The sequence below is a fragment of the Triturus cristatus genome, chromosome 7 (genome assembly GCF_964204655.1).
Source record: "Triturus cristatus chromosome 7, aTriCri1.1, whole genome shotgun sequence".
NCBI lineage: Eukaryota > Metazoa > Chordata > Amphibia > Caudata > Salamandridae > Triturus > Triturus cristatus.
Window position 1 is genome coordinate 556,265,419 of NC_140590.1, and position 24,964 is coordinate 556,290,382.

The following is a 24,964-nucleotide window of genomic DNA, read 5'->3' on the forward strand; positions in this document are numbered from 1 at the left end:
TTCGCACTACGCGAGCTACGCGTAGCACTTCGCGAACTGCGTAGTACCTTGTTCGCACTGTGACAGATGTCGTTTTCAATGATTGCACAGTGCGGACAAGCAGCCGGCACTGTGCAATCATTGAAAATGGCATCTTGTACAGTGCGAGCTGTAGTTTTCTGCTGCTCGAGTAGATTTTTACTCGAGCGGCAGCTTTCTCAACGCGAACTGGTAGTTTCTCATCGCGAGCGATCACGAGCATACGCGACCAATCGCAATGAGAAACCTGACCTCCTCGCGTTGGGAATCTCGCCGGGAGGTTTATTTTCCATGTTCGCGATCGCCAACTTGATGTTGCTGATCGCGAACAAGGAAAAAGTCTCGCCGGGATGTCATTTTGCTTGCTCGCGGTCGCCAACTTGACGTTGAGAAACGCGAGCAAGCGAAAAATGACCGCAGCACTACGCAATACTACGGTACGCGTGTTCGCACTGTGCTACGTGCAGTTCGCGTAGTGCGAAGTAGCGCGAACTTCGCAAACTACGCGAGCGTAGCGTAGTGCTTTGCCCAGGCTTACTTCCTAGCCCAATGCCCATGGACACCAATTCACCCACAACATGCCCAACAATTAGAAGACCCCCTCACGGCGGAGGAATTGCGGATGGCGCTGAAGGATCTGCCTCTCGGGAAGACGCCGGGGCCAGATGGCTTGCCATTGGTTTTCTACCGTATGTTTCTGCCGCAGCTCCAGCAACATCTCTTGCGGCTGTATAACTCCTTCTCGGGTGCGAAGGGGCCGTCGTCCTCTATGGGTATGGCGTAAATAGCCCTTATTCCTAAACCGGGCAAGGACCCCACGCTGTGCGCGTCTTACCGCCCTATAGCTTTGCTGAACACGGATCTTAAAATCTACACCAAAATGCTCGCTAGACGCTTGGACCTCCAAATGCCCGGGCTTGTGGAACCGGACCAAGTTGGCTTCATCCGCAGCAGACAAGGGGCAGACAACGTGCGTAGAATCGCACACCTAGTGGGAAAAGCCCGACTCTGGAAAATACCCGCATGCCTTCTCTCGCTGGACGCGGAGAAGGCGTTTGCCGAGTGGAGTGGGGCTTTCTCCGAGCGGTATTACAAAAGGTCGGACTGGGTGAGAATATGATCTCTATGATCATGACCCCTTATCTTTCTCTGCAAGCTTGGGTTCGAGTTAATGGCCAGCTTACGGACCCTTTCTCAATCTCTAGAGGTACACGACAGGGCTGTCCCTTTTCACCTCTGCTGTTTGCCCTGGTGGTAGAACCCCTAGCGGAGATGATTTGGCAACACCCGGACATACATGGGATCCCCCTGGGGGGCCGGCAAAACAAGGTAGCACTCTTCGCGGATGACCTTATCCTGACCTTGTCGCGCCCACATATATCTCTTGCGGCGCTCCACACCCTTCTGCAGTTTTTTGAAAAAGTCTCGGGCCTCAAAATGAATCATGGCAAATCCTGGGCTCTGAATCGCACGATCCCGCCAGACGAGGTGCCGGTCCTGAAAATGCTCGCTCTTTACCAATGGGCCACGGAGCACATCCGATATCTCGGCCTCCAACTGACCCCCACCTTAGACACATGGACACAGGTGAACTGGCGAGAGTGCAGGAGGACTGTTCTGGAAGACCTGAGGGGTTGGGAAAACCTCAGGATCTCTTGGTTGGGTAGGCATAATGCCGTAAAAATTTCAATACTCCCTAAAATCTTACATTTGTTTCAATGCCTCCCCACCCCAATACCGCAGCACCAAATACAGTGCCTACAGCGCAATCTCATTTGCTTTATCTGGGGTGGGCGCAGGCCGCGATTCTCCGACAGGACCCTCATTTCACCGCGCGACAGAGGGGGCCTTGCGTGTCCTATCCTCTTGGACTATTATTGGGCCTCGCATCTCCGTTTCTTGTCGGAATGGATAGCAGTTGAGAGTGAAAAGATGTGGTTCCACATGGACAGGACGGTAACTGGACGCTCAATTTGGGACCTTACCTGGCATTCTCGCACGGCACGCTCGCGCAGTGCCTTACATGGCAGTCCCTACCAAAACGGTTCTGGATATATGGGACACGATTGTGGTACGTAAGGGTTTAACGACATTTCCCTCCCCCACACTCCTATTTCGGGCAACCCAGCTTTTCCCCCGGCCCTTCATCCACCAGCCTGTGCGAATTGGTTACAGGGGGGATGTAGGGTGATTGGTGATCTGTACGAGAGAGGCACACTTAAAACGTTTGCCCGGTGTCGGGAGGACTTTGGACTCCCGATGAACGCGGGTTTGCAGTACGCGCAGCTGCGGCATTGGGTGTCCTCCCCAGAGATGCACAGGGCGGCTACCCGTCCGTTCACCCCGTTTGAACGGCTGGTCCGTTTCTTTAATGAGTCAAAGGGCCTGATCTCTCGCACATACCAGATTTTACAACATCCCCCGGTCCTATCTCCGCACCCCTACAAGTGTCAATGGCAGGCGCTCTCAGCCACGGAAATCACCCCAGCGCAGTGGCATCGTCTTTGGCGGGGTATTGCTGGGGTTTATCGCAGTGTCCCGCAGAGGGAAAATGCATATAAAATCCTGACGCAATGGTACTATACGCCTGCTCGCCTGCACAAAATGTTCCCTAGCGTGTCCCCATCGTGTTGGAGATGTTTGAAAGCTCCTGAAGATTTCATGCACATCTGGTGGGTGTGTCCGCTCCTGACCCTGTTCTGGAAGCAAGTCCTTAGCCATATTAAGGGGGTGCTGGGGTTTCCGCTGCTTGATTCTGTTACCGTGATCCTTTTGGGCCTTAAGCCTGTCAGTTTGAAAGCCCTAACCCGCAGCGATTGGACTATAACACTTCAAATGCTAGGGGCAGCCAAACAGACTATAGTGTTGTACTGGAAAAAAATGGACACTCCCCCAATAGCGGCTTGGTACACGCGTTTATGGCATGTGCTAACTATGGAACTTTTTACAGCGCAATTACAGTCGCGTGACACACGCTTCGCTGCTGTTTGGCGGCCTCTAGTTCAGTACCTTTGTAAAATAGAACATGCGCGTTATTTACCCTCCAAGCTTAGAGCACTGCGCCTTTTTGAAGATGCCCTACTTCCGTCAGATCCCAGTAGACTCCTCGCATGATCAGGTCAGTCCTCCGAGGCGGCCCATGCGGCAAGCTCCTGTGAGATGGACTAAGCCACGCCCTATTTACAACACTAAGTTAGCATAACCGAGATCATAGTTAACAAGCAAGCTTGTTGTTTCTGCTGCGCTGCACACGACACTGTTGTTATGTGTTATTCATTTTGTAAAATGCTGACTCGTCTTTGCCTTACAGAATAACAAACGGTTGTTATACATTCTTAACCGTGAAATGTGCCCTTGGTCTGTACATCATGCAAAGAACGCGTCTGGGTCACTAGAAAGTACAGAGTGTTGTGTTTAGATTGATCGTAGACACTTGTTAGACATATCATGCATACAGCTGAAAATGTTTGAAGGACAAGCGTCTTTAATATTGCAGAACAGTTTGGTTTTACATTCATTCGAACAAGAAGAGCTGATGCATGCTGTGAGAGCTGATCCTTTGATGTGATCCTACTAAGCTGATCTATACGGTATGGGGTCCCCCCTGTTAGCCTAAGAGACCTTCTAATAGTCTAATAATAATAATGTATTAGATTATAGTGAAAGGAGTGTGGCCGTATACCACTGTCATTAAAAGTATGATTGCTCCTTTCATTCTATATGGTATTATAATAATGCTAATGATTCTGATCTGTATTGTTAGTCTGCTAGTGTTAGCCAAAGTACTGCATCTTAGGACGCGAGGTTTATAAAATAAACTCTTTAAACTTTACCGTGTCTGTATTATTATGTTGTGGACTAATAAATAAGTACGAACAGGTATTTCAGATTCCCACCACTCCTGAGAAATATCTAAGTCACTTGTTCTGGTTTGTCTATACATTGGGACCACCTAGCTAGATCTAGGTTAACGAATGAGATACTAAGCTAGTCGGATAAGGGGTTCTGGGTTCTGAGGGGAGTTTTCTGGTACACCACAATTCTCTGAGGTCCTGGTCTCCTGCGCATAGTTCTGTGCAAAAGCAGAATCCCTGCAACATGGCGCACCTAACGTTTGGTCTTAACGTCTGAGACGCTTTAGTAGTGCTGATTTTAGTCCACAAAAACCCTCGCTCTCGTTTCCGGAAAACTTGAGTGACGGTTTAACCTACCTAGGTTTAGACTAAAGGTTCTATCAAGCTTGAAAATTAAAAAGGTTATAATTTTTGAGCCCAAGTGCTACTGAGTAAATCGTTGTTATTCTTTTAGGAGTCCTTATGGCGGTTAATATTCCCGCTCATAGTAGGGTTCCCCTGCGCGCTCATCTGAGGGCGTATGGGGTACCTGATGACGGGATGTCCGTAGTCTTTGTGGTCAGTGCTGATACCACCTACCCGTATGAGTTGTTTTACTCATGGGTGACCTTTGCGGAGGTGGATGCAGACGATAATTTGTTCCACGAATATTCAGCCTCGGCTGTACCTGCGGCTTATGCCCCATATCGGACTCTGGAAATTCCTATTACTGCCTGGCAGCATACAATTTGGTTTAATGGCGCCCTCCCCCATGAGGTCGTACCGGCGAGAATGGGCCCGTTATCAATAGCGGGAGCTACATGGCCGGTACTGGCCGGATATACTCCACACCCACGCTACCTGACGGTGGGAGTGGGTGATTTACGAACACTACACACTGCCCTGATTACGGTCCATAGGGCTTTAGTGCAGTATGTGTCACGCACAGTTCAGGTGGGAACACCTGCGGTTGCTGGACACGGGGCGGATCACCATCACGCGGTGGTGATAAGCCCTGTTATGGTTAACGCGGTTGTCGGCAAGCGCCCCCTCAGTAAGGATGTATTTCCTTACTGGCTTGCAGAAAAATTTGATCAATTAGAAGCCGTGTTTCCAAACACTACACCTGTGGATAAACACAGGATACTCACCATTACTTTACCCAAAGACCTGGTCCCTGAGCTTGTTGATTGTGACAATTGGGGCAAGATCTTTGCTGCGACATATTCGAAGTGCTACGGCACTCCGTCTATGGCTGTACTACCCTCCGTCATCAAGAAAGTTCAAGAAAGTCATGGTGCGGAGGCAGCTATTGAGTTGGGAATGAGGCTTGTCGACAGTTTCGATGTGGTTTGTTCCATGGTAAGAAGCAACCTCAAAGGAGATGCCATGCAGTTCCAAGTTGGAAATATGCTGGAGCTTCTGGCTGATGAAGACAAGCCTCGGCAGTTCGCAAAAATTATTGCGAAAGCTTATAGGATGGTTGGACGTAGTGCCTTAGTTGTGAAACCCACCATCAAAATTCCAGATGTAGTGCAACAAACTAAGGTGAGTTCGTCTACAAAAGACGAAAAGCCCAACTTTCCTAAACAAAGTTGGCGAGCCAAAAAACAAGAGAAGCAGCAACAGAAACAGGTTTCTCGTCCTGCCTCACCAGTTCAGTCGTATAGTGAACGCACTTATGATTTGCGCGATTGTACTCGTATTAAGTCACCTGATAGGTTTCAGGTTTCTGAACAACGCTCTCCTCGTTCTTCACAGGAAACATCGACTTCGCACTCTGGTAGTGGAGAACGTGGAAGAGGACGGGGCACTCAAGGTCGAGACCAGCCCCGCCAGACTGACGGTAAAGGCAAGCAGGAGGACGCTGCCAGACCGCGTCCACCGTTTCAGAAAAAGAAAGTTGCTGCTATCTCAGCGAGATATGCCTCAGATGGTCAAGACACAGCTTCGGAACCTGACATGGGCACTAACGCTGCTAGACAGCGCGGCGGAAGTTACAGTAGTGCGGGAAGCATTGCGTCCATTTCTGGAGGCGACAGCAACTGACATTTATGTGACAGTCGAAACTGCTGATACTCGCGTAGCCCCCCCTGAAAGATTATTTGAAATAGTCCTTAATATTGAGGGTGACATACAACGCAAAATTAAAGCGTTTTTTGGGGATAATCTTACCACCACATATGATATTCTTTTGGCGGAGAAAGATTGGCCTCCGGCTTTCATTTTGGGCGCCCCTAGGGGCGAGGAAGTTATACTTCCTTCCTTTGGGCACGCAGTGCCCACGGAGGAGTCTACTAGGTTGGCCGGGGAGTGGGCACAGGTGCTTGCGCCTGCGTTATATCGGAATCAGGTTGGCTGGGATAAATGTTCTCCCAATCACGAGATTCCATTGCGATCCGATCCCCAGCCTCAACCCCAATATCCCATGCGTCGCGAGGCTAGACCTCACGTCGCGTCAATCCTTGAACAATTGGAATATCAAGGAGTAATTGAAACATGTGTGTCACCCATGAATAATCCTTTATTCACTGGAACGAAGCCTGATGGATCGTCCCGCCTAGTTTTGGATTACCGGCATTTAAACTCACATTACCGGACGTGTGCGGTACAGAATACTCATAGTTCGGCTCTCGTAGATAGTCTTGTGAGAAAACGTTTCAAAACTACGCTCGACTTATCCAATGGCTTTTATTGCCATAATCTGGCCCCTCTTAGTTATGAGTGGACAGCATTTACCTCGGGTGGTAAACAAAAATTGTTCAAGAGGCTCCCGATGGGCTATAAGAACAGCCCTGGAGTTTTTGCCGCTCGCGTGGTCTCTCTCTTAGAGATGGTAGACCCGGAAGCGTACTCGTATGTCGACGACATCTATCTGACAGACGACGAGTTGCTTCCACACCTTGCTCGTGTGGATAACATAGTGACTATGTTTGCAGACTTCGGTTACAAGTTTAACTTTAAGAAGTCGCACATTGCGGAATTTACAGTGTTGTTCTTAGGGTACGAACTCAATAATGAAGGTCGAGGCTTGGCACCGCAGTTCCTTGAGAAATGCGCAAACCTTCGTATCCCTACGACACTGAAAAAACTTCAATCCTTGCTGGGTTTTCTGAATTTCGGTCGCTCCTACATTCCTGATTATGCCCAGCGTATCAAGACACTTTATGCCTTGATACAACCAACTTATACCAGATCTTGCTGGCTGCCAGAGCACTCGTTGGCATTATATACTTTGCAAACTGATCTTCTTACAGCTAAATATCTAAAAACTCGTGACAACCATACCAACCTGGTCATTAGAATTGTTCCAGGCGCGGAAGGTTTCACGTACTTAACGTTCAATGAGGGTGACACAGTCCCCATTGCGTACAAATCTCATCTGTACACTTCGGCTGAGCTGCGATTTTCCACTGTTGAAAAAGTTTTGACAGCAGTTCAGATGGCGATCCTAAAAGAACGAGCGCTATCACAAGGAAAGCGCATGCTGGTGGTAACACCGTTTCCTGCTCTTGAAGCAGTCACTAAAGCTAGTGTACCTAATTCTAAGGCTTTACATCCAAGGTGGATACAATGGGCGACCTCCTTAGCTTCGCCTGACGTCGAATACATCTTTGACGCAGCGTTGCAGACTCAAGAGAGTTTGGAGTATGAATTCGTTCATCCAGCTCCACAGTCATTGCGCCCTATCGAGGAATACCATTGTGTCATATACACTGACGGGTCTGCGCAACCCGCAACTGGATCAAGGCACGCTTATTCAGCGGCGTGCGCAATTGTAGTCGGTACTTTCGTGAATGGAGATTTCAAATCTGATGCAGTGCATACGCAGTCATTGGGTGATTGTACCGCGCAACTGGCGGAGCTACGTGCTCTAGTGCTTGCACTTGAGTTTGCTGATCACAGAGTCACTACTCTTATAGTGAGTGACTCTTACTACTGTGTTCAATCATACAACGACAATATACTTTTTTGGATTATGAATGGCTTTCGTGACTCCAAAGGTTGCTCAGTAAAGCTTAAAACAATTTGGGCTCGAGTGTCAGAACTCAAAGGGAGTTTGCCACTTGTGGATGTAATTCACACTCTTGGTCACCAACGAGTTGGTGTCCATGCTGTCGGTAACAGTTTGGCTGACGAGGCAGCTAAAACAGCAGTGGCGACATATTTAGTAGCAGCAGTTACAAGATCAAAATCTAAGATTGATGCAGACATTTTAGCAGCTATAGCTGCTTCTGAGACAGGGACAAACTTCCCTAGAGGTTTCCCTTCTCGATACCATTATCACTTAAGTCCTGATAACGTCCTGTTAGTGAGGATTAACGACGTTGGTGATAGATTGATTCCCAACGCGGACTGCAGACCAAATCTGATAACAGCTGCCCACGTCTGCGCATGCTGGAGTGTCAGCGACTGTCTCTCTTTTGCAGCAACGTTACTGGTGGTACGGTTTGTATAAACAAGCGCGGGCTTATGTACTTAATTGTGACATTTGCCAGCAGATCAAACCTTCTTCTGTTGCGCGTCCACCTCCAACGCAGCTACATATATCTAATCAACCACTAGCGTGTGTTTATTTAGATCACTGCGGTCCTTTTACCTCTGATACTGCGTACAAGTACATCTTGGTTGCAGTGGATTCGTGCACACGTTTTCTGTGGGTGTGGCCACAAAGGAGTGCTGATGCCAGGACTGTCATCAAAGCATTGCGTGTCTTTATAGGGAGTTTTGCGTGTGGTACCCTTCACTCTGATCAGGGCCCGGCGTTCGCCTCTAAGGCTTACAAAGAGGCTATCAGAAGTTTGGGGGTCCAAGTCAAATTTTCATCTCCATACCGGCCTGAGGGCAATAGTGTTGTGGAACGGATGAACCGTGACCTAAAGCAATCGTTGACAGCCAAGGTGTTAGGTACAGCCCGGAACTGGCTTGCCCACTTGTATGACGTCCAACGTGCACTTAATAATCTCCCTAGAAGGTCTCTGGGTGGAAGGACCCCTTACATGATGCTCTTTGGAGTGAGAATGTTTGTTCCGGACCTTGATGGTCTAGACATGGCGGCGGCTGCCGCCCCTTTTGACCTCGATGACCACTGTGCTGTATTGCAGAATCTACAAGCAGCAAGAGACACTCTGGCAAAAGAACACGTGCCCTCTACATCAGAAGAAGCGCTCCTGATTCCGGTGGTTGGCTGGCTGCCTCGAGTTGGTGATCTGGTCCGTGAGAAGGTGGAGAACAAGAAGGAGTTTGGCCCCTCTTATCGTGCACCAGTCCCAGTGCTTGGAGTATTGGGTACACGTACAGTTGTTTTACCACCACTTCCTGGTCGCAAAGAAAAAAGGTACATTTCAATTGAAAACGTCAAGCTACACAGGGTGGCCAATTCTCCATAGTATGACACCTTCGGTTTCCTGCCCTTCAATGCTGAGAAACTCTGTTGTGGTGCCACCCTCTGTCATCGTGCCTGAAGTTTCCATTGAGATGATTACAGTTACTGATCCACCACCTAATGCTGGTGGTTTGTCCGCTGATCCTGAGTATGCTCATCCTACAGAAGTCGCTTTGCCCCTTTTAAATACAACAACACTTGCCCAGTCCCAGTCTTCCTTTGAAACTGAATCATTGACTTCCACTGTCCCTTCCAAAATCTCTATATTTTTTTCCTGGTTCAAGATACATTTTTTGGTTGCACCTTGGACTTACATCTGGTTGGTGCTGATTTGTATTTTTTTATTCATGACAATTGGCTTTGTGGTAGTGTTTTTTAGACTTATCAATGGACACTACCTGAATGAACGTTCTACAATTCAATTAATTGATGGAACTTTGGCTCCCCATTCCTCATCACACATCATGAAAAGAGACCAGACGTTTGTGAACATCACCGCCTGGCCTGTACATGATGGGATTGCTTGGGATGCGGTGAACTTTCAAATTCATGGTCCCACCGAAGTTATTAATGTGCCAACTGTTTTTCGTGTTTCTATGGGTGATGTAGTTAAACAAAACAACCGCTCAGATGATTGGGTTGTACAAGCAATAGAAGCACTGTTTTCTGATTTAAAATATTATGCTGCATTTGATGCTGAAGATCTGTATTTAAATACTGCAAACTATGAGGAGCAGTTTTGTTTTCAACATTATGGCACACATTTCCTACACAGAGCAAATACTTTCAGAAATTTTGTTAATTTCACACAATGGGAACATAGCCTAAGAGACCTTCTAATAGTCTAATAATAATAATGTATTAGATTATAGTGAAAGGAGTGCGGCCGTATACCACTGTCATTAATAGTATGATTGCTCCTTTCATTCTATATGGTATTATTATAATGCTAATGATTCTGATCTGTATTGTTAGTCTGCTAGTGTTAGCCAAAGTACTGCATCTTAGGACGCGAGGTTTATAAAATAAACTCTTTAAACTTTACCGTGTCTGTATTATTATGTTGTGGACTAATAAATAAGTACGAACAGGTATTTCAGATTCCCACCACTCCTGAGAAATATCTAAGTCACTTGTTCTGGTTTGTCTATACATTGGGACCACCTAGCTAGATCTAGGTTAACGAATGAGATACTAAGCTAGTCGGATAAGGGGTTCTGGGTTCTGAGGGGAGTTTTCTGGTACACCACAATTCTCTGAGGTCCTGGTCTCCTGCGCATAGTTCTGTGCAAAAGCAGAATCCCTGCAACACTCCAAACCCAGCGCGCCTCATGTTCTGCGCTGTTGCGTACACACTCCCGTCCGTCTGCCTAGCCACTTCTGCTGCTGTCCTTCTCTTCTTTCCCCTCTTTCTGTCTGGCCTCCCTCTATCTAGTCTTCTCTATCAACTTTTGGCGGGCCCCGTACCCGCGTTCTTATTGTTTTTGTTCTTGCATTGCAAAGGGTCCCGACGCTTCACATAACGCCTCTATATTGCCATGTGTTTTGATACGCGGCCGGCCCCACAGGTGTTGTAGGCGGCATGCTGTGTTTAAAATTGTTCTATGCTGTTTTCATATAAGCATCCTGAGGAGCCTTGAATGAAACGCGGCCGGCCCTACCTGGGTTGTAGGCTTAACGCTGTGTCAATGTGGACCTCGGTTCCCTTTTGTTTGTAAGGAAAAAATCTGATAAAAAGACAAGGAAAAAATAAAAAATAAATAACAACTCCATGCAACAAATGTATAAATCACATTTTTCAGCGTGACTCTCTTCTGGATTTGTGTGCTGTGTAGCGGCAGAAGCTGCAATCTGTCCAATGTCACTTTTTTTTCCTCTCCTTTTGGTTATCGAACAAAGGAGGAATTGTGGCGATACCTGTGACGTTGAATGCCAGCCCACAATGGCTGACAAGTATCGACTTTTCTATATTGTTTTGCCACCGTTTGGTTCAAAGCAGTGTTGGGAGACAAATTAGTCAGTGCAGTTTAAGTTTAACAGTGCATATGAACCAAATCAAGTGATGGTGATTACGCCCAACGTACTGATTACCATGCAGTCAATAACAATTTCACAATAAAAATCGCTTCCTCAGGGCTTATTTAACAGCTCGAGTAATCCAGTAAATCTCTAGAAACAACAAAATTTAAGAAAATGTATCCCCAATCAATCATTTACAAAATCCAAACAATTCATGGTGGATAGTCCTAAAAAGTAAAAGAGATGAAAACAGTTCTAACTTCCTCAAGTATCTATAAATATCACTCCTAAGCACCCATCCAAAACTAAATCTGTGCAACATATACAGACACAGCACAAGAGAGCTTATCAATTCAACGAGACTGCTAAAAAGACTAAACACATAATTGAAAAATAAATATGTCTCTCCTACCTAAACATATGTATGGCATTCACATAATAAAATACCACAAAAAGTTCACACATCTCAAAAATATTTTTTAAGAATATTCTTTCTGTTACTTACATTTACTTGCATTAGGTATCACAGTAAAAGATTTTCATTTTGAAAAATTATTTAAGTAGATTTCATTTATATCTATCAAATATCACAGTATAAGTCAGTTAAATATAAATTAACATAAAACGCATCAGTATATACCTATTACACCAGTATACTTCCGCCAAATACTTTTCTACGCCAAAGAACAGTCATCTACGGGCGAGTCGATGCCGTGCTACCTGAAGAGGGCTGTTGCATGGTGCCAGGAGGCTCCGCACTGCCGCCAGAGAATTCACACTGCTACAGAAAGAGTGAAGGTGACCATGCTCTTCTCTTGCACTGCCACGTACTGCTGCAAGGTCCTGTCTCTGCAGGTGAAGATCCTGCTGTTGTGGAAGGTCGAACGCGGCCCTGCACTGCAGCCATGGACTGGTGAGCGACTGAGAGGGCCGAGTGCAGGCTGAAGCTGCTAACTGGAACTTGGTGAGAGACTGATCGAGCCTAGGCCCGTGGGGACTGTGTGCTAACCTAGATACATGAAGCACGAGCTGCACCCACCAGTTTACCTGATTGACCCTGAGCCTGACAGTAGGGGTAAACCCAATTAATAGTAACAGGAAAAGGGACCCACTCCATTAATAGTAACAGGAGGGGGCGGAGTGAGGGTACTAAATCCAAGTGATGGTCTTATCTACGGAGGCCCATAAGAGCACCAAGCTGTGCAGTGACCTTCTGTGTTTTTGTGTAATAAAACTACTTCTCTTTTCCTACAAAGAGAAGCACTGAGCTGGACATTGATTTTATTGCGCTGCTTGGGAGGTGTGACTGATGCTTGAGCCGTGCACTAACCTGACTGAGAAGCCTGTGACTGCTCGCCTAGGATACCACTGAGAGTCAAGTGCAGAAAGGGTTGAACGGGCCCAACTTGCAGAGCCTTAGTAGGTTCAGCCCCAGGACAGTAGAAGTAAAAGGCCTCAATTCCCACAGTTGTGTCCCAGTAGCCCCTGCATGATCCGTGGCTTCCTGAACGGGGTCTGACAATAACTCTACCTAACCCATGATGAGATGTTGCTAACTGGCTATAAATCAACAGCTGCTTGCACCCGTTGTGAGCAGCTATAGGTGACATTGCAACTCATATGTTTTCTGAATGCCAGTATCTCTTATATTGGGAAGAGTTTAATACACATATTAACCATGTAATTCAACTTAAACCAGTCTTCATAGCTGCATTGACTCAATGCTTAGGCCTTTCAATAGCTCAAACTAACCTATTATTAACAGAAGTAAAGCTAGTTTTCAGTGTGATTATCGTAGTCAGTTAATATTATAGTGTAGCTCAACAATAATTTGTCATAAATTGAGAAGCCAGAGAAATGTAGTATAATAATTAGGTTTTTCAAACTAATATTGATAATCGTACACCCTCCCTCCTTGTCGTACAATGTGAGCATTTTTAAGAAAGAAAATCATTGTGGGTGAAGGGAATATATAATGACATAATAAAATATAGTCACAGAAGTAGGGTAAATTAATATGTCTCTTGAAAGATAAAATCCCCGTAGAACATAACAGCGGTAGGGTGTATGAAATTTCTCGGTAAAAATGGTTATAGTCGTATCATAGTGAAGATCGGAAATCTGAAGGGAGAATAAAAAGAAACATCCATGTATCGGGTATTTCAAATGCATACATTTGTGGTTCATTCACACATTTGCCAGACATTAGTTCTAGGCAGGGCTTGCGGGGACTGTGGCATTGCGACATCCCTGAAGGGTGTGCTGTTCCATTTCAGCTTCTTGAAGTTGCTGCTTGTTTAACTCTGAGGCATTATTTGTTTTTGTTTTAGGTTTAAAACGGTGGCACAAATCCGGTAAAAGGAACAAACTTCTTCTGCTCCTGACACTGTATTTTCAATTAAGAGAGGATGAAGGCAGTGCACTTAAATATGAAAAGACCTGCTAGAAATCAGGATGGATAATTCACACTGTATTTTTTGTATAACTTGTCATGTGACCCTTGATTTTGGAACATTTGCTGCTTCTTGATATCAGTACCTTGTCTCTTGCTCCACTTTTACCTCTTTGTTAGCTTCTTGGTTGACCCCAGTTTCTTTCTGGTTCATTCAAAATGTACTGATTTTACTTACAACTAATTTTAAAATGTTTAATTTTCTGACTTTGTAATTTACAGTTTGTTTTGCCTTGGCGTGTTGTGAGCATTTTATAATAATGGCACTATATTTTCTCCTTAGGAGTTGTTTGAAAGATGTGAACTCAAAAGACTGACATTATTCAAGATGGCAAGTGAGACAGAGGATAACGACGACAGCTTAGGTAAAATGGAAATCTCTTTCCAGAGTCCAAGTTATTTGTCCAAGGACAGTGTGCTATGCACATGAGTATGTCCTGTTCCTTCCATGCACTTTGGATTGGACATTTGTATGCATGCATCATGGATTATCCATTGCTATTTGATTGATGCAAGTCAATTCTAATTCTTTTCTTGATTTTGTGTTTTTAGGCGATATTCTACAGGCCAGCGACAATTTGTCTCGTGTCATCAACTTGTACAAGAAAGTAATTGAAGGCCAGGTCTTTAACGGAGAATTGGACATTCCAGCACCAACCACAGGACCCGTAAAAGGTGACACTTTTCCTCTAATTATTGTCACCACTTATTTTTGCAGTTTTTTTACTTTCTGTTGAATATTGTTTGATTTTCCACCCCTACCACGTCACTTCTTCACCTGCTGGATTTTCTTTCCATTTTCGTCCTTAGTGGTCCATTATCCAGGTACTAACCTTTAGTTACTGTCACTTTTATAAATCTTCCATTCATTTGTATCCTTTTTTCTCTATTTTCTCCATTTCATGCCCAGTACTTAATCAAATGTTGGTTCTCTTGTTATTCCTTTATTCTCTTAATTATGTTCCTGATGTTGTCTGCTATCTCTTTTGTTTTCACTTATCCTCTGTTTTACAAGTATTCCTCACTACCTTTTCTTTTTGCCATCACTAGCTTCTCAACCTTAATTTTCTTTCTTCTCTTTATTTATTCTTTTGTTTATCCAAGAATTCTGTTTATTTTTGCATTCTCTTCACTACTCAGGCTCTCTCCCAATTTCAAGTCAATATGTATGCTTACATTCATAAGCTCATTCATTTCTACAAATGAAATGGCCAGTAGAGTTCTGCACATATTTTCTGTACATACTTTGTGAAGGTTTTTCAAAGGTTTTTCAGGTTTTTGCAAATGTGGCAAAGTCTGGGAAGTGAAAAAAAGAAGAAAATGTTGGAATAAAATCAAACCAAATTCATTTTATAAGAAGGCTTTCTTTTACAAAAATATTTTTTGCAGGAAATTCTTCTTTCTACAGAAGCGCTATTCCTGATAGAATTTTTGGGCTAATGCAGAGTTTTGCAAAGTGTAGAAAACTTAGCAGCCTATATGAAGGTTGTAAACTTTGCTGAACTCAGCAGACAAAGTTTAGATGTGCTCCAACCCAGATGTACAACAATTTGAATATACAAGAGCCGATTAGTAGCTCCAAAACCTGAGAAAGGTTTGCTGTGATTTGGCCATCTGCAATTCATCTTATAATCTATTTCTCTCTCCACCAAATGGAGAGGACAGGTTCTGTTGTCCTTTGGACAGCCTATATTTGATCATATACTTTCTCCTTTGGGGTTCTTATTAAGATCAAACCTTCAAAAGTTTGAAAGATGCAATCAGGTTTTCCCTGATTTTGAACCTCACTCATGATGTTTCACCTATTTATGTATGTCACATCAGGTGGATGAAAGTCACTTGACGCAGTTTAACCCATTTCTTTTAGTAGTTAGCTGAAAGAATTCTTGCATCTGCACCTCTGTTTTATATGGTGCTAACCCATTAAATATATATATCCCATCAGGCAGGTTTCCATCCATCACATTCCACCCAATCTGTCATACTTTCCATTACAGATCTAAAAGGAAAGGCGAATGAGGGCTGCACACAGGCCTTGATTCCCCTTGGACCCTTCTGCGGCCTTTGATACCGTTAACCATGAAATATTGTTGGATCGTATTGCGGCAGCTGGTCTTAGAGATACTGCTTTGAGTTGGTTCAAATCATTTTTAGAGGGCCGTAAGCAATCGATGTGGCTCTCACCCTACAAGTCCAATACTGTAAATATGAGTTGTGGAGTTCCGCAAGGCTCTTCTCTTTCCCCGATTCTTTTCAATGTGTTTTTACGCCCACTCAGATCCAGTCTCCGTCAGATGGGGATCAAGATTTACAACTACGCTGACGATATGCAGCTAATTTTTACCATTGAAGAGTCAACAAAATCAGAGGAATTTCTTAGGAACTCAATGCTATTTTTCAAGAATTGGATGAATAGCAATCTGTTAAAACTGAATTCGGAAAAATCTGAAATCATTATCCCCAAAAACAAACTCCTGTACTGGACTCCTGCACACTGGCCTTTGGAGTTAGGCTCTGCACCTCTCCCTAAGTCCTCGATTAAGAGCCTGGGCATGCAAATAGATCGTCTCTCTCTATGAGTACCCAGATTGGCTCAGTTACCTCTGCATGCTTCGTCCAACTTCGGAAACTATGAAAGATAAGAAGATTTTTCAGCAGAGAGGCCTGCATCCAAATCATTATCGGCCTGATTCTTTCCAAAATTGATTACGGAAACGCGATGTACCTTGGCCTTCTGCAGAATCAGAAACATCGTCTGCAGAGGATTCAGAATCAAGCTACCAGAATTATTTACCAACAAGATAGACAATGTCATATTAGACCACTGCTGAAAGAGCTTCACTGGCTCCCGGTGGAGCAGCGTTCTCTGTTTAAAACAGGATGCATCATATTCAAAGCCATACACGGTATTGGTCCATAATACATATCCTCAAGAATCCTCAAATATTCCCCTCAGCGCACCTTAAGATCCATGCATATGAATCTACTGGCACGTCCAAAATTCAGACGCAAACGAACAGGTGGGTCACGGTTCTCTATACTGGGCCCCCAATTGTGGAACTCCCTGCTTACAACCCTGAGACTTGAAGTGGATAATCTGCGTTTCAGAAAAATGCTAAAGACTTGGCTTTTCACTCAAGCACACAATTAGACTGGACCTGTTTCGATTACTCCAACACTAATCCCAGCGCAAAGAGACCTACAGGTGAGCGCACGCTTTAGAAATTCACAATTACATTATATATATAGATATAGATATATATCTTCTTCCCAAACAAATCTTATCCACCTCAGCTCCTTCCTGGAAAGTTTCGGGGTGATCTTTCGGGTGGGGGTCCCAAAACTCATTTTCCCCTGTTAATTTTTCCATATAAAAATTAAACAGGGAAACAGTGGCACAGGTTTTGATAGGTGTTCCGGACGACCTATGGGTATGTCTTACACAGGCGGTTCAAGACAGTTGAGATGCGATGCTGCAAAGTTTGTCTTTTGCTCTGGCTTGGACAAGATCTTCTGTTCAGGTAGAGTGATGGGCAGTAGCGTGGCTCTTAAGCATCATTCCTGGATGAGTTCTATGTGCTTCTCCAGGGACGTCCAAGCATTCATAATCAACATGCCATTGGACGGCTCCTACGATTTTGTTGAAAAAGCAGACTCAGCCCTGGAATGTTTCAAGGAGAGCAGAGTCGCAGCACATTCCTTGGACCTTTCAGTTCCTGGTTTTTGCTGTAGGTGCAAGCGGAAGTACCTGTGGCAGTTAAAATGAGGAAAAACATATTTTTCACTACCCACCCTTCAACTGTTTTCTCCCTCTAGGAATCTGCAGACCTTGGCATGCTGGCCTAAATATTTTGTTTGCAAAATTTCTTGGAGATCTGTCCATGGCAGGCAAACTTGTATGCAAATCAAAAAAAATATTTTCAATCGAAAGTGTAGGTGAATTATAATTAGACAGTGTTTTGCATCGATTGTCACTAAACAAAAAAAAGCAAAGGTTAAAGTGATGTTAAGTATGATAAAAAAAGATCATGATGTAGGTTAGAAACACCTCTCCCCTTCAAAGAAATTCACTGGAAAAAAACATTTAAAGTGATATTTATTTGGGCGCTGAAATAAGACTTAAAATTGAAAACAACATTGAAAATCTCCATTTGTAGGTTAGCGGCCTAACTTATTATATCACTTATAACATGTTAAATGACATAATTGAAGGGCTGTTGATGGAGTTGTAGGTGACTGCTGCTCTGGAGTTTGTCCTGAAGGCATAACGGAAATGGATTCTGTGGACAGCAGTTTCCCTCTATAAAATAGCAATGTGTAAATAGTGTACAGTTAATAGCTTCTAGCTTTTTGTTATTCCTGTTGGCTTATTCGTTTAGCAGTATAACCCTGGTGGCCAATTGGCTGCTTTCGTGTTTTTCTTTTTTAGTCTGTTGGTACCACAGTACTCCTGCAGCACCCAGGAAGACAATGATAGAGTGTTGTGCTACTTTCGTGATACTTTTACTTCCTTTTTCAGGTCCTGTGGTACAAAAAATATTTAAAGTAGCGTTTAGTATCAAGGTGATCTTTTACAGTATGACCACAAGGGTTTACTGGCATCAACAAAATACTGTGACCTCTTGTGCTGAATATTAAAATATCTTTATTATTAGGTGTTTCAGTATTTATGTCTCTCAGTAAAACTACTTCCCATTGATTACTATCACTATATGTTCGAGGCATATCAGCTGCAGATTACACACTTTTGCATAGATCGCCTTCTGGTGTTGGGCCCGGATGTTTGCAGTTTGTTTTTCCTCTTGGAAAGTCTTTGGAAGTCACGAGGTCGGTGACTCCTCCTTTGGATCGTATTGCGCATGGGCTTCGACTCCATCCTCAGATTGTTTTTTCCGCCATCGGGCTCGGATGTAATCTTCGCGCTCCGGTTCCAAACATTTCCAGTTCGACGATCGAAGCGGAATCCTCACCTCACATCGCGGTATTGTTTCGATCGCGATCTCCTCAAACCAACGCACCTTCTCATTTACAAATCTTCGGTTCCAGTCGTCGACAGCGGCCTTCGGGCCTACCCAAGCTCTGGTCCCGGCTGATGGAAAGAACTCCATTCAAGAAGTGCCCTCGATGTGGGTCCAAATTCCCCCACACCGATCTTCATGAGGTATGCAACCTCTGCCTCTCCCCTGAACACGAGGCTCGAGACTGTCCGGCCTGTAAGTCTTTCCGATTGAAAAAGACTATTCGGGACAGAAGAGCCAGAAGAAACATGGCACACTCCTCGACCTCCGTTCTAGTCGATATCTTCGGAGACGACATCGAAGATCCGGGACAGGAGCGCACCGAAGAGGACCTCGTCAGTGCTTCCGAGGCCGACGACTCAGATGTGGAAGACATCACTCCGGCGCAGAGGGTCATGAGTACTATCCCCCCCCCCCCCACCCCTCTCCTCTCCCCACCACCCCCCCCCCGCACCAAAAAGGCTTCGGTCACGACTTCGCCTCCGGGCCTAAGCAAGACCAGAGACACTGCTTCACACACCCCACCTTCGGGCCCGGTGAAGAAGCCAAGTAAGCCTTCCGGCGGCTCGGGCTCGAGCCAGCCTGCCAGCGGTGCCGAGAAACACACTTCGGCACCGAAAAGACAACAGCCTCTACCTCGACACCGAGCTCCGCACCGAAGCCCTCGGGGTCGAACCCCAGCGCTTCCGTGCCGACGCCATCTTCGGTACCGACCAAACCCCATAAGGCCCTTGGCACCGACACTTCCAAGCCGAAGCCCGCCTCGGCGCCGATCAAGAAATTGGAGGTTCCCAAGCCCAGTGCTAAGCAAACTGGCACGGACAAGCCTAAAAAGTAATCGGCCCCGAAAACTTCGGCACCGACGGACCAACCATTGTCACAGGAACTATTTACACCGGATCCCTTACAAAAAACTCTCACCAGGGATCCAACAACTGGACATCTGGCACTCTCTTCCAAAAAGAGACATTTGGACAAACCAGCTCCGCCTCCACCTCAAAAGAGGAAGGACTCTGCTACCTCTCCTTTCAGAATACCTTCCCCACCTCCTCCACCTTCCCCACCCTCTCCACCTCCGCCCCCTCCGCCTTCTCCACCCCGCCTCATCGCTCTCCGACCCCGTCTCCAGACGATGATGACCAGGGGGACCCATATCACGATATAGGGGATGTGCCCCAAGACCCCACCCCTACAGGATCCCCAGACCCATGGGACGACTACAATAACCCAGATATTCCCGACGTCCCACAAGATGACCTTTACCCTTCCAGGCCATCTCCACCGGAAGACTCACTAGGGTTCCACCATCTACTTGAAAGGGTGGCACACTATCATGGGGTAGAGTTGCACATTGACCCAGTGGAGGAGGATTTCCTCCTCGATGCATTTGATACCACACATAGGTCTACATCCATACTACCTATGCTTAAGGGGGTGGTAAAGCATGCACCAGAGGTTTTTAAGGACCCAGTCAGGGCCAGGGTCATTAACCCACGCATAAAAAAGAAATACAAAGCTGCCCCCACAGATCCTGCCTATATCAAAGGGCCAGCGCCACTAGATTCCCTAGTGGTTTCCACTGCACGAAAAAGATCAAATTTCCAGGCGTCAGGCGAAGCACCACAACCTGACAAAGAGTCAAAGCTACTGGACGCATCAGGAAAGCGCACTGCGTCACAGGCAGCCAATATATGGCGGATAGCCAACACCCAAGCGCTATTGGCCAGATACGGTAGGGCACATTATGATGAATTGGAGAACATAATGCATCACCTCCCTGAAAGATATAAAACTAGGGCCAATGAATTAATTCAAGAGGGTAAGACAATCACTAACACCTCTATACACTGTGCCTTAGATGCAGCAGATTCAGCCTCCAGGGCCATTAATACTAGCGTCCTCCTCCGTCGCCATGCTTGGCTAAGAATATCAGGATTTAAACCAGAGGTACAAGCCTCCATCCTGAATCATCCCTTTGACCAGGAACACCTATTCGGCCCAAAGGTAGATGAGGCCCTCGAAAAAATGATGAAGGACACCGATACGGCGAAGTCCATGGGAGCCCTACAGTCACACCCTCCTAGGCGCTCTTTTCGCCGCTCTTCCTTTCTAGAGTACATCTAGAGGCTACTCCTCAGATAACGCGTCCACTTCCTACAAATCCCCCACTGAATCCACCTTCACAAGGGGTTATCAAAGAGGCGGCTATAGGGGCAACAATAATAAAGTCAGAGGCAAAACGAATACCGCCTGCTCTGCCACACCGCCTACCCAATGACTTCCCCCCGCTCCCTCCAGACCATCCCACTCCGGTCGGGGGCAGACTTCAAAATTTCCTTCATGTCTGGGAGACCATCACCTCAGACAAATGGGTGACCCAAATTATTCGGTCAGGATACTGCCTGGAATTAACATCTACCCCCCCAAACATTCCACCCAGGCAACGCCCAATGTCACAAGAACATTCCACATTACTAAAGCAGGAGGTAATCTCCCTCCTACAAAAACAGGGAATAGAACACGTTCCCGTCAATCAGCAAAATTTAGGGGTCTACTCCCTATATTTTCTAATACCAAAAAGGGACGAGACTATTCTAGATCTCCGGCCCCTAAACACATACATACACTCAGACCATTTTCACATGGTAACGCTTCAGCAGGTGCTTCCGCTCCTCTCCCAGAACGACTTTCTCACCACACTGGACTTGAAAGACGCATACTTCCACATTCCAGTACACCATGCTCACAGAAAGTACCTCAGATTTGTAGTGGACGGACAACACTACCAGTTCAAGGTGCTCCCATTCGAAGTCACAACAGCACCACGGGTATTCACCAAGTGCCTAGCGGTAGTGGCGGCACACCTCAGAAGACAGCACATTCACGTCTTTCCATACTTGGACGACTGGCTGATAAAAGCCACTTCATACAACCAATGTGTACACCACACCGCCACTACAATACAACTACTTCACCAACTAGGCTTCACGGTGAACCACCAAAAGTCCCAGCTAACACCATCCCACATAAAACAATACCTCTGTGCCACCATAGACACCCCAAACGCAATAGCCTACCCCAATCCGTCCAGGATTGCAAGCATTCAGGCTTTGCGACAAAAATTCGTACTTCAACACTCCCTTCCAGCAAGAGTGTTTATGCAACTGATAGGGATGATGGCCTCTTGCATTTTCATAGTGCCTCACGCAAGACTCCAGATGCGTCCACTCCAAGAGTGCTTAGCGTGCCAATGGAACCAGGCCCAGGGGCAACTGACAGATCTGGTGTTGGTAGACGGTCGCACCCATCGCTCTCTGCGGTGGTGGAACACCACAAACCTTTCCAAAGGACGACCGTTCCTGGACCCGGTTCCACAAATAATACTAACAACAGACGCATCGCTCTCCGGCTGGGGAGCTCACCTATTACATCTCACAGTGCAGGGCACATGGACGACTCAGCAAAAGTTACTCCATATCAACCATCTGGAGTTGCTAGCAATCTTTCTAGCCCTAAAGTCCTTTCAACCAAGGATTTCGGGCAAGGCAGTCCTCATTCGCACAGACAACATGACGGCCATGTATTACATTCAAAAACAAGGCGGCACACACTCTCCACAGCTCTCTCAATTAGCACAGAGCATATGGAGATGGGCAATTCCACACAAAATGTTTCTCCTAGCCCAACATGTCCCAGGAGTACAAAACACCGTGGCAGATCTGCTCAGCAGACAGACACAACAGATCCACGAGTGGGAACTTCACCCACAGGTTCTTCATCCGTTCTTTGAAATGTGGGGTCATCCACAGATAGACCTCTTCACCACCCGCGAAAACAAAAAATGCCCAAGCTTCGCCGCCAGATGCCCACACCCATTGTCCAAAGGAAATGCGATATGGATGAACTGGTCAGGCAAATTTGCGTACGCTTTACCACCTCTCCCACTAATTCCATTAGTGGTGCGAAAGCTACAACAGCATTCCCTCACACTGATCCTAGTAGCTCCAACATGGGCCTGACAACGCATGGTACACCACGCTGCTGGAACTCTCGGTAGTACCGCACCAAAAGCTACACCTCTCACCATGCCTCCTAACCCAGAACCATGGAGAGATCAGACACCCGGACCCAGCTCAGCTCAACCTTGCGATCTGGCTCCTGAAATCCTAGAATTTGGATACCTAAACCTTCCCCCTGACTGTATGAACGTCATCAGAGAAGCTAGACGCCCTACCACTAGAGCCTGCTACGCTACCAAGTGGAAAAGATTTGTGGTTTATTGCCATAACAACACAATCAATCCTCTAGACGTGTCTATACAACACATCATATGCTACTTACTCCACCTACAAAGGTGTAATCTCGCCTACCTCCATTCGGCTACACCTCGCAGCAATTGCAGCTTACCTACAGAACAGGCAGCACCTATCACTTTTCAGAGTGCCGGCCATGAAAGCCTTCATGGAAGGCCTAAAAAGAATAATTCCCTCCAGAGTACCACCCTCACCTGTGTGGAACTTAAAAATCGTTCTCACAAGGCTGATGGGGCCTCCCTTCGAACCTTTGCATAAATGCGAATTGCAATTTCTCACATGGAAAACAGCTTTCCTTGTAGCCATCACTTCCCTTAGAAGGGTCAGTGAGATACAAGAACCTTTTCTTCAAATGCACCAGAACAAGGTTGTTCTCCGTACCAACCCAAAATTCCTACCTAAAGTCATTTCCCCTTTTCACCTAAACCAATCTGTAGAATTACCAGTATTTTTCTCGCTACCTCAGACCGTTGCAGAAAGAGCTCTACACACGCTAGATGTCAAACAAGCCTTACTTTACTACATACAAAGAACAACCTTTCAGAAAGACCAAACAACTGTTTGTCTCTTTCTCTCCACCACACAAGGGCAACCCCATCTCAAAATCAGGGATAGCTAGGTGGATTGTAAAATGCATTCAGATTTGCTACCACAAAGCAAAACGAACGCTATCCGTTCCCCCAAAAGCCCATTCTACACGGAAGATAGGGGCTTCCATTCCTTTTCTAGGGAACATACCATTAGATGATATCTGCAAAGCAGCTACATGGTCAACACCGCACACTTTCGCTAAACACTATTGTGTAGATGTGCAAACCAAGCAACAAGCTAGTGTGGGCCAGGCTGTGCTAAAAACACTATTTCAAACCACTGCAACAGATACCGGTGGTCGCCGCTAAGGTTGGGAACTGCTATATAGTCTATGCAAAAGTGTGTAATCTGCAGCTCATATGCCTCGAACGGAATATGCTACTTACCAGTATGCATCTGTTCTTGGCATGTAGAGCTGCAGATCTACACACGCCCACCCGCCTCCCCGGCTACCTGTATCTGTTCCAGTCTATCTTATTTAGATACAACACACATGGGTTTCTTCACTGTGGTTACTACGCTCCATCTTTCCCTGCTGGCGAAAAACAATCTGAGGATGGAGCCGAAGCCCATGCGCAATACAATCCAAAGGAGGAGTCACCGACCCCGTGACTTCCAAAGACTTTCCAAGAGGAAAAACAAATGGAAAACATCCAGGCCCAACACCAGATGGCGATCTATGCAAAAGTGTGTAGATCTGCAGCTCTACATGCCAAGAACAGATGCACACTGGTAAGTAGCATATTCCTTCCCCCTGCTGGGGTCTGCTGTGGAGCAGTGATAGCTGTAAGGGAGCTGGGTTGAATGGGTAAATCCCCAAGATCGCAGTAGCCATGCTATGCCGTATGCAAGATGGCGGCCGGACTACACCATTTGAAAACTTACTCTTGCTGTGGCGGCCACCCACGGTGCTTGGGGAGTGAGTCGGACTCGAGGCGACTGCACTTTGAAGGGGGTGCTGAGTTCCAGTTACGCTGATGCTGGAAGCTGCAGAGCAGAGGCAGCAGTGATCTGTGGCCCGACCCGAAAGCTTCTCTGCAGTGGGGGCTTGGGAGGTAAATGTAGTCTGCTGTGGAGGGTGCTGATGGGGGAGGGGGCTAGAAGCAAGAGTGGTGCACAGATCGGATACTGTGGGTGAGGGGTGTGATCAGCCCCTCTGAAAAATGGGCTCTTGGCACCTACATGGGTGAGAGGGGACAGAGTTGCGGGGCTGTGTGGGGACAGCCTGGCTCAGCCGTGAGTGCGCCCCTGCACCCAGTGAACGCCATATGGAAATGGTCAAAAGACCAGGTCCCCAGCATACTGGAGGGGCTGGTGGAAGTGCCTTAACAGCT

General features: G+C 46.1%; 1 protein-coding gene across 5 annotated transcripts in view; it reads left to right on the forward strand.

The window, feature by feature from the left end:
* GGA3 (golgi associated, gamma adaptin ear containing, ARF binding protein 3) overlaps nt 1-24,964 on the forward strand; it is a 730,897-nt gene that overhangs the window by 449,612 nt on the left and 256,321 nt on the right. For all 5 annotated transcript variants that reach the window (XM_085617036.1, XM_085617040.1, XM_085617038.1 and 2 more), the window contains exons 9-10: nt 13,992-14,073; nt 14,261-14,383. In XM_085617036.1, the coding sequence (XP_085473162.1) occupies nt 13,992-14,073; nt 14,261-14,383 (205 nt within the window). The remainder of the gene's footprint in view (nt 1-13,991; nt 14,074-14,260; nt 14,384-24,964) is intronic.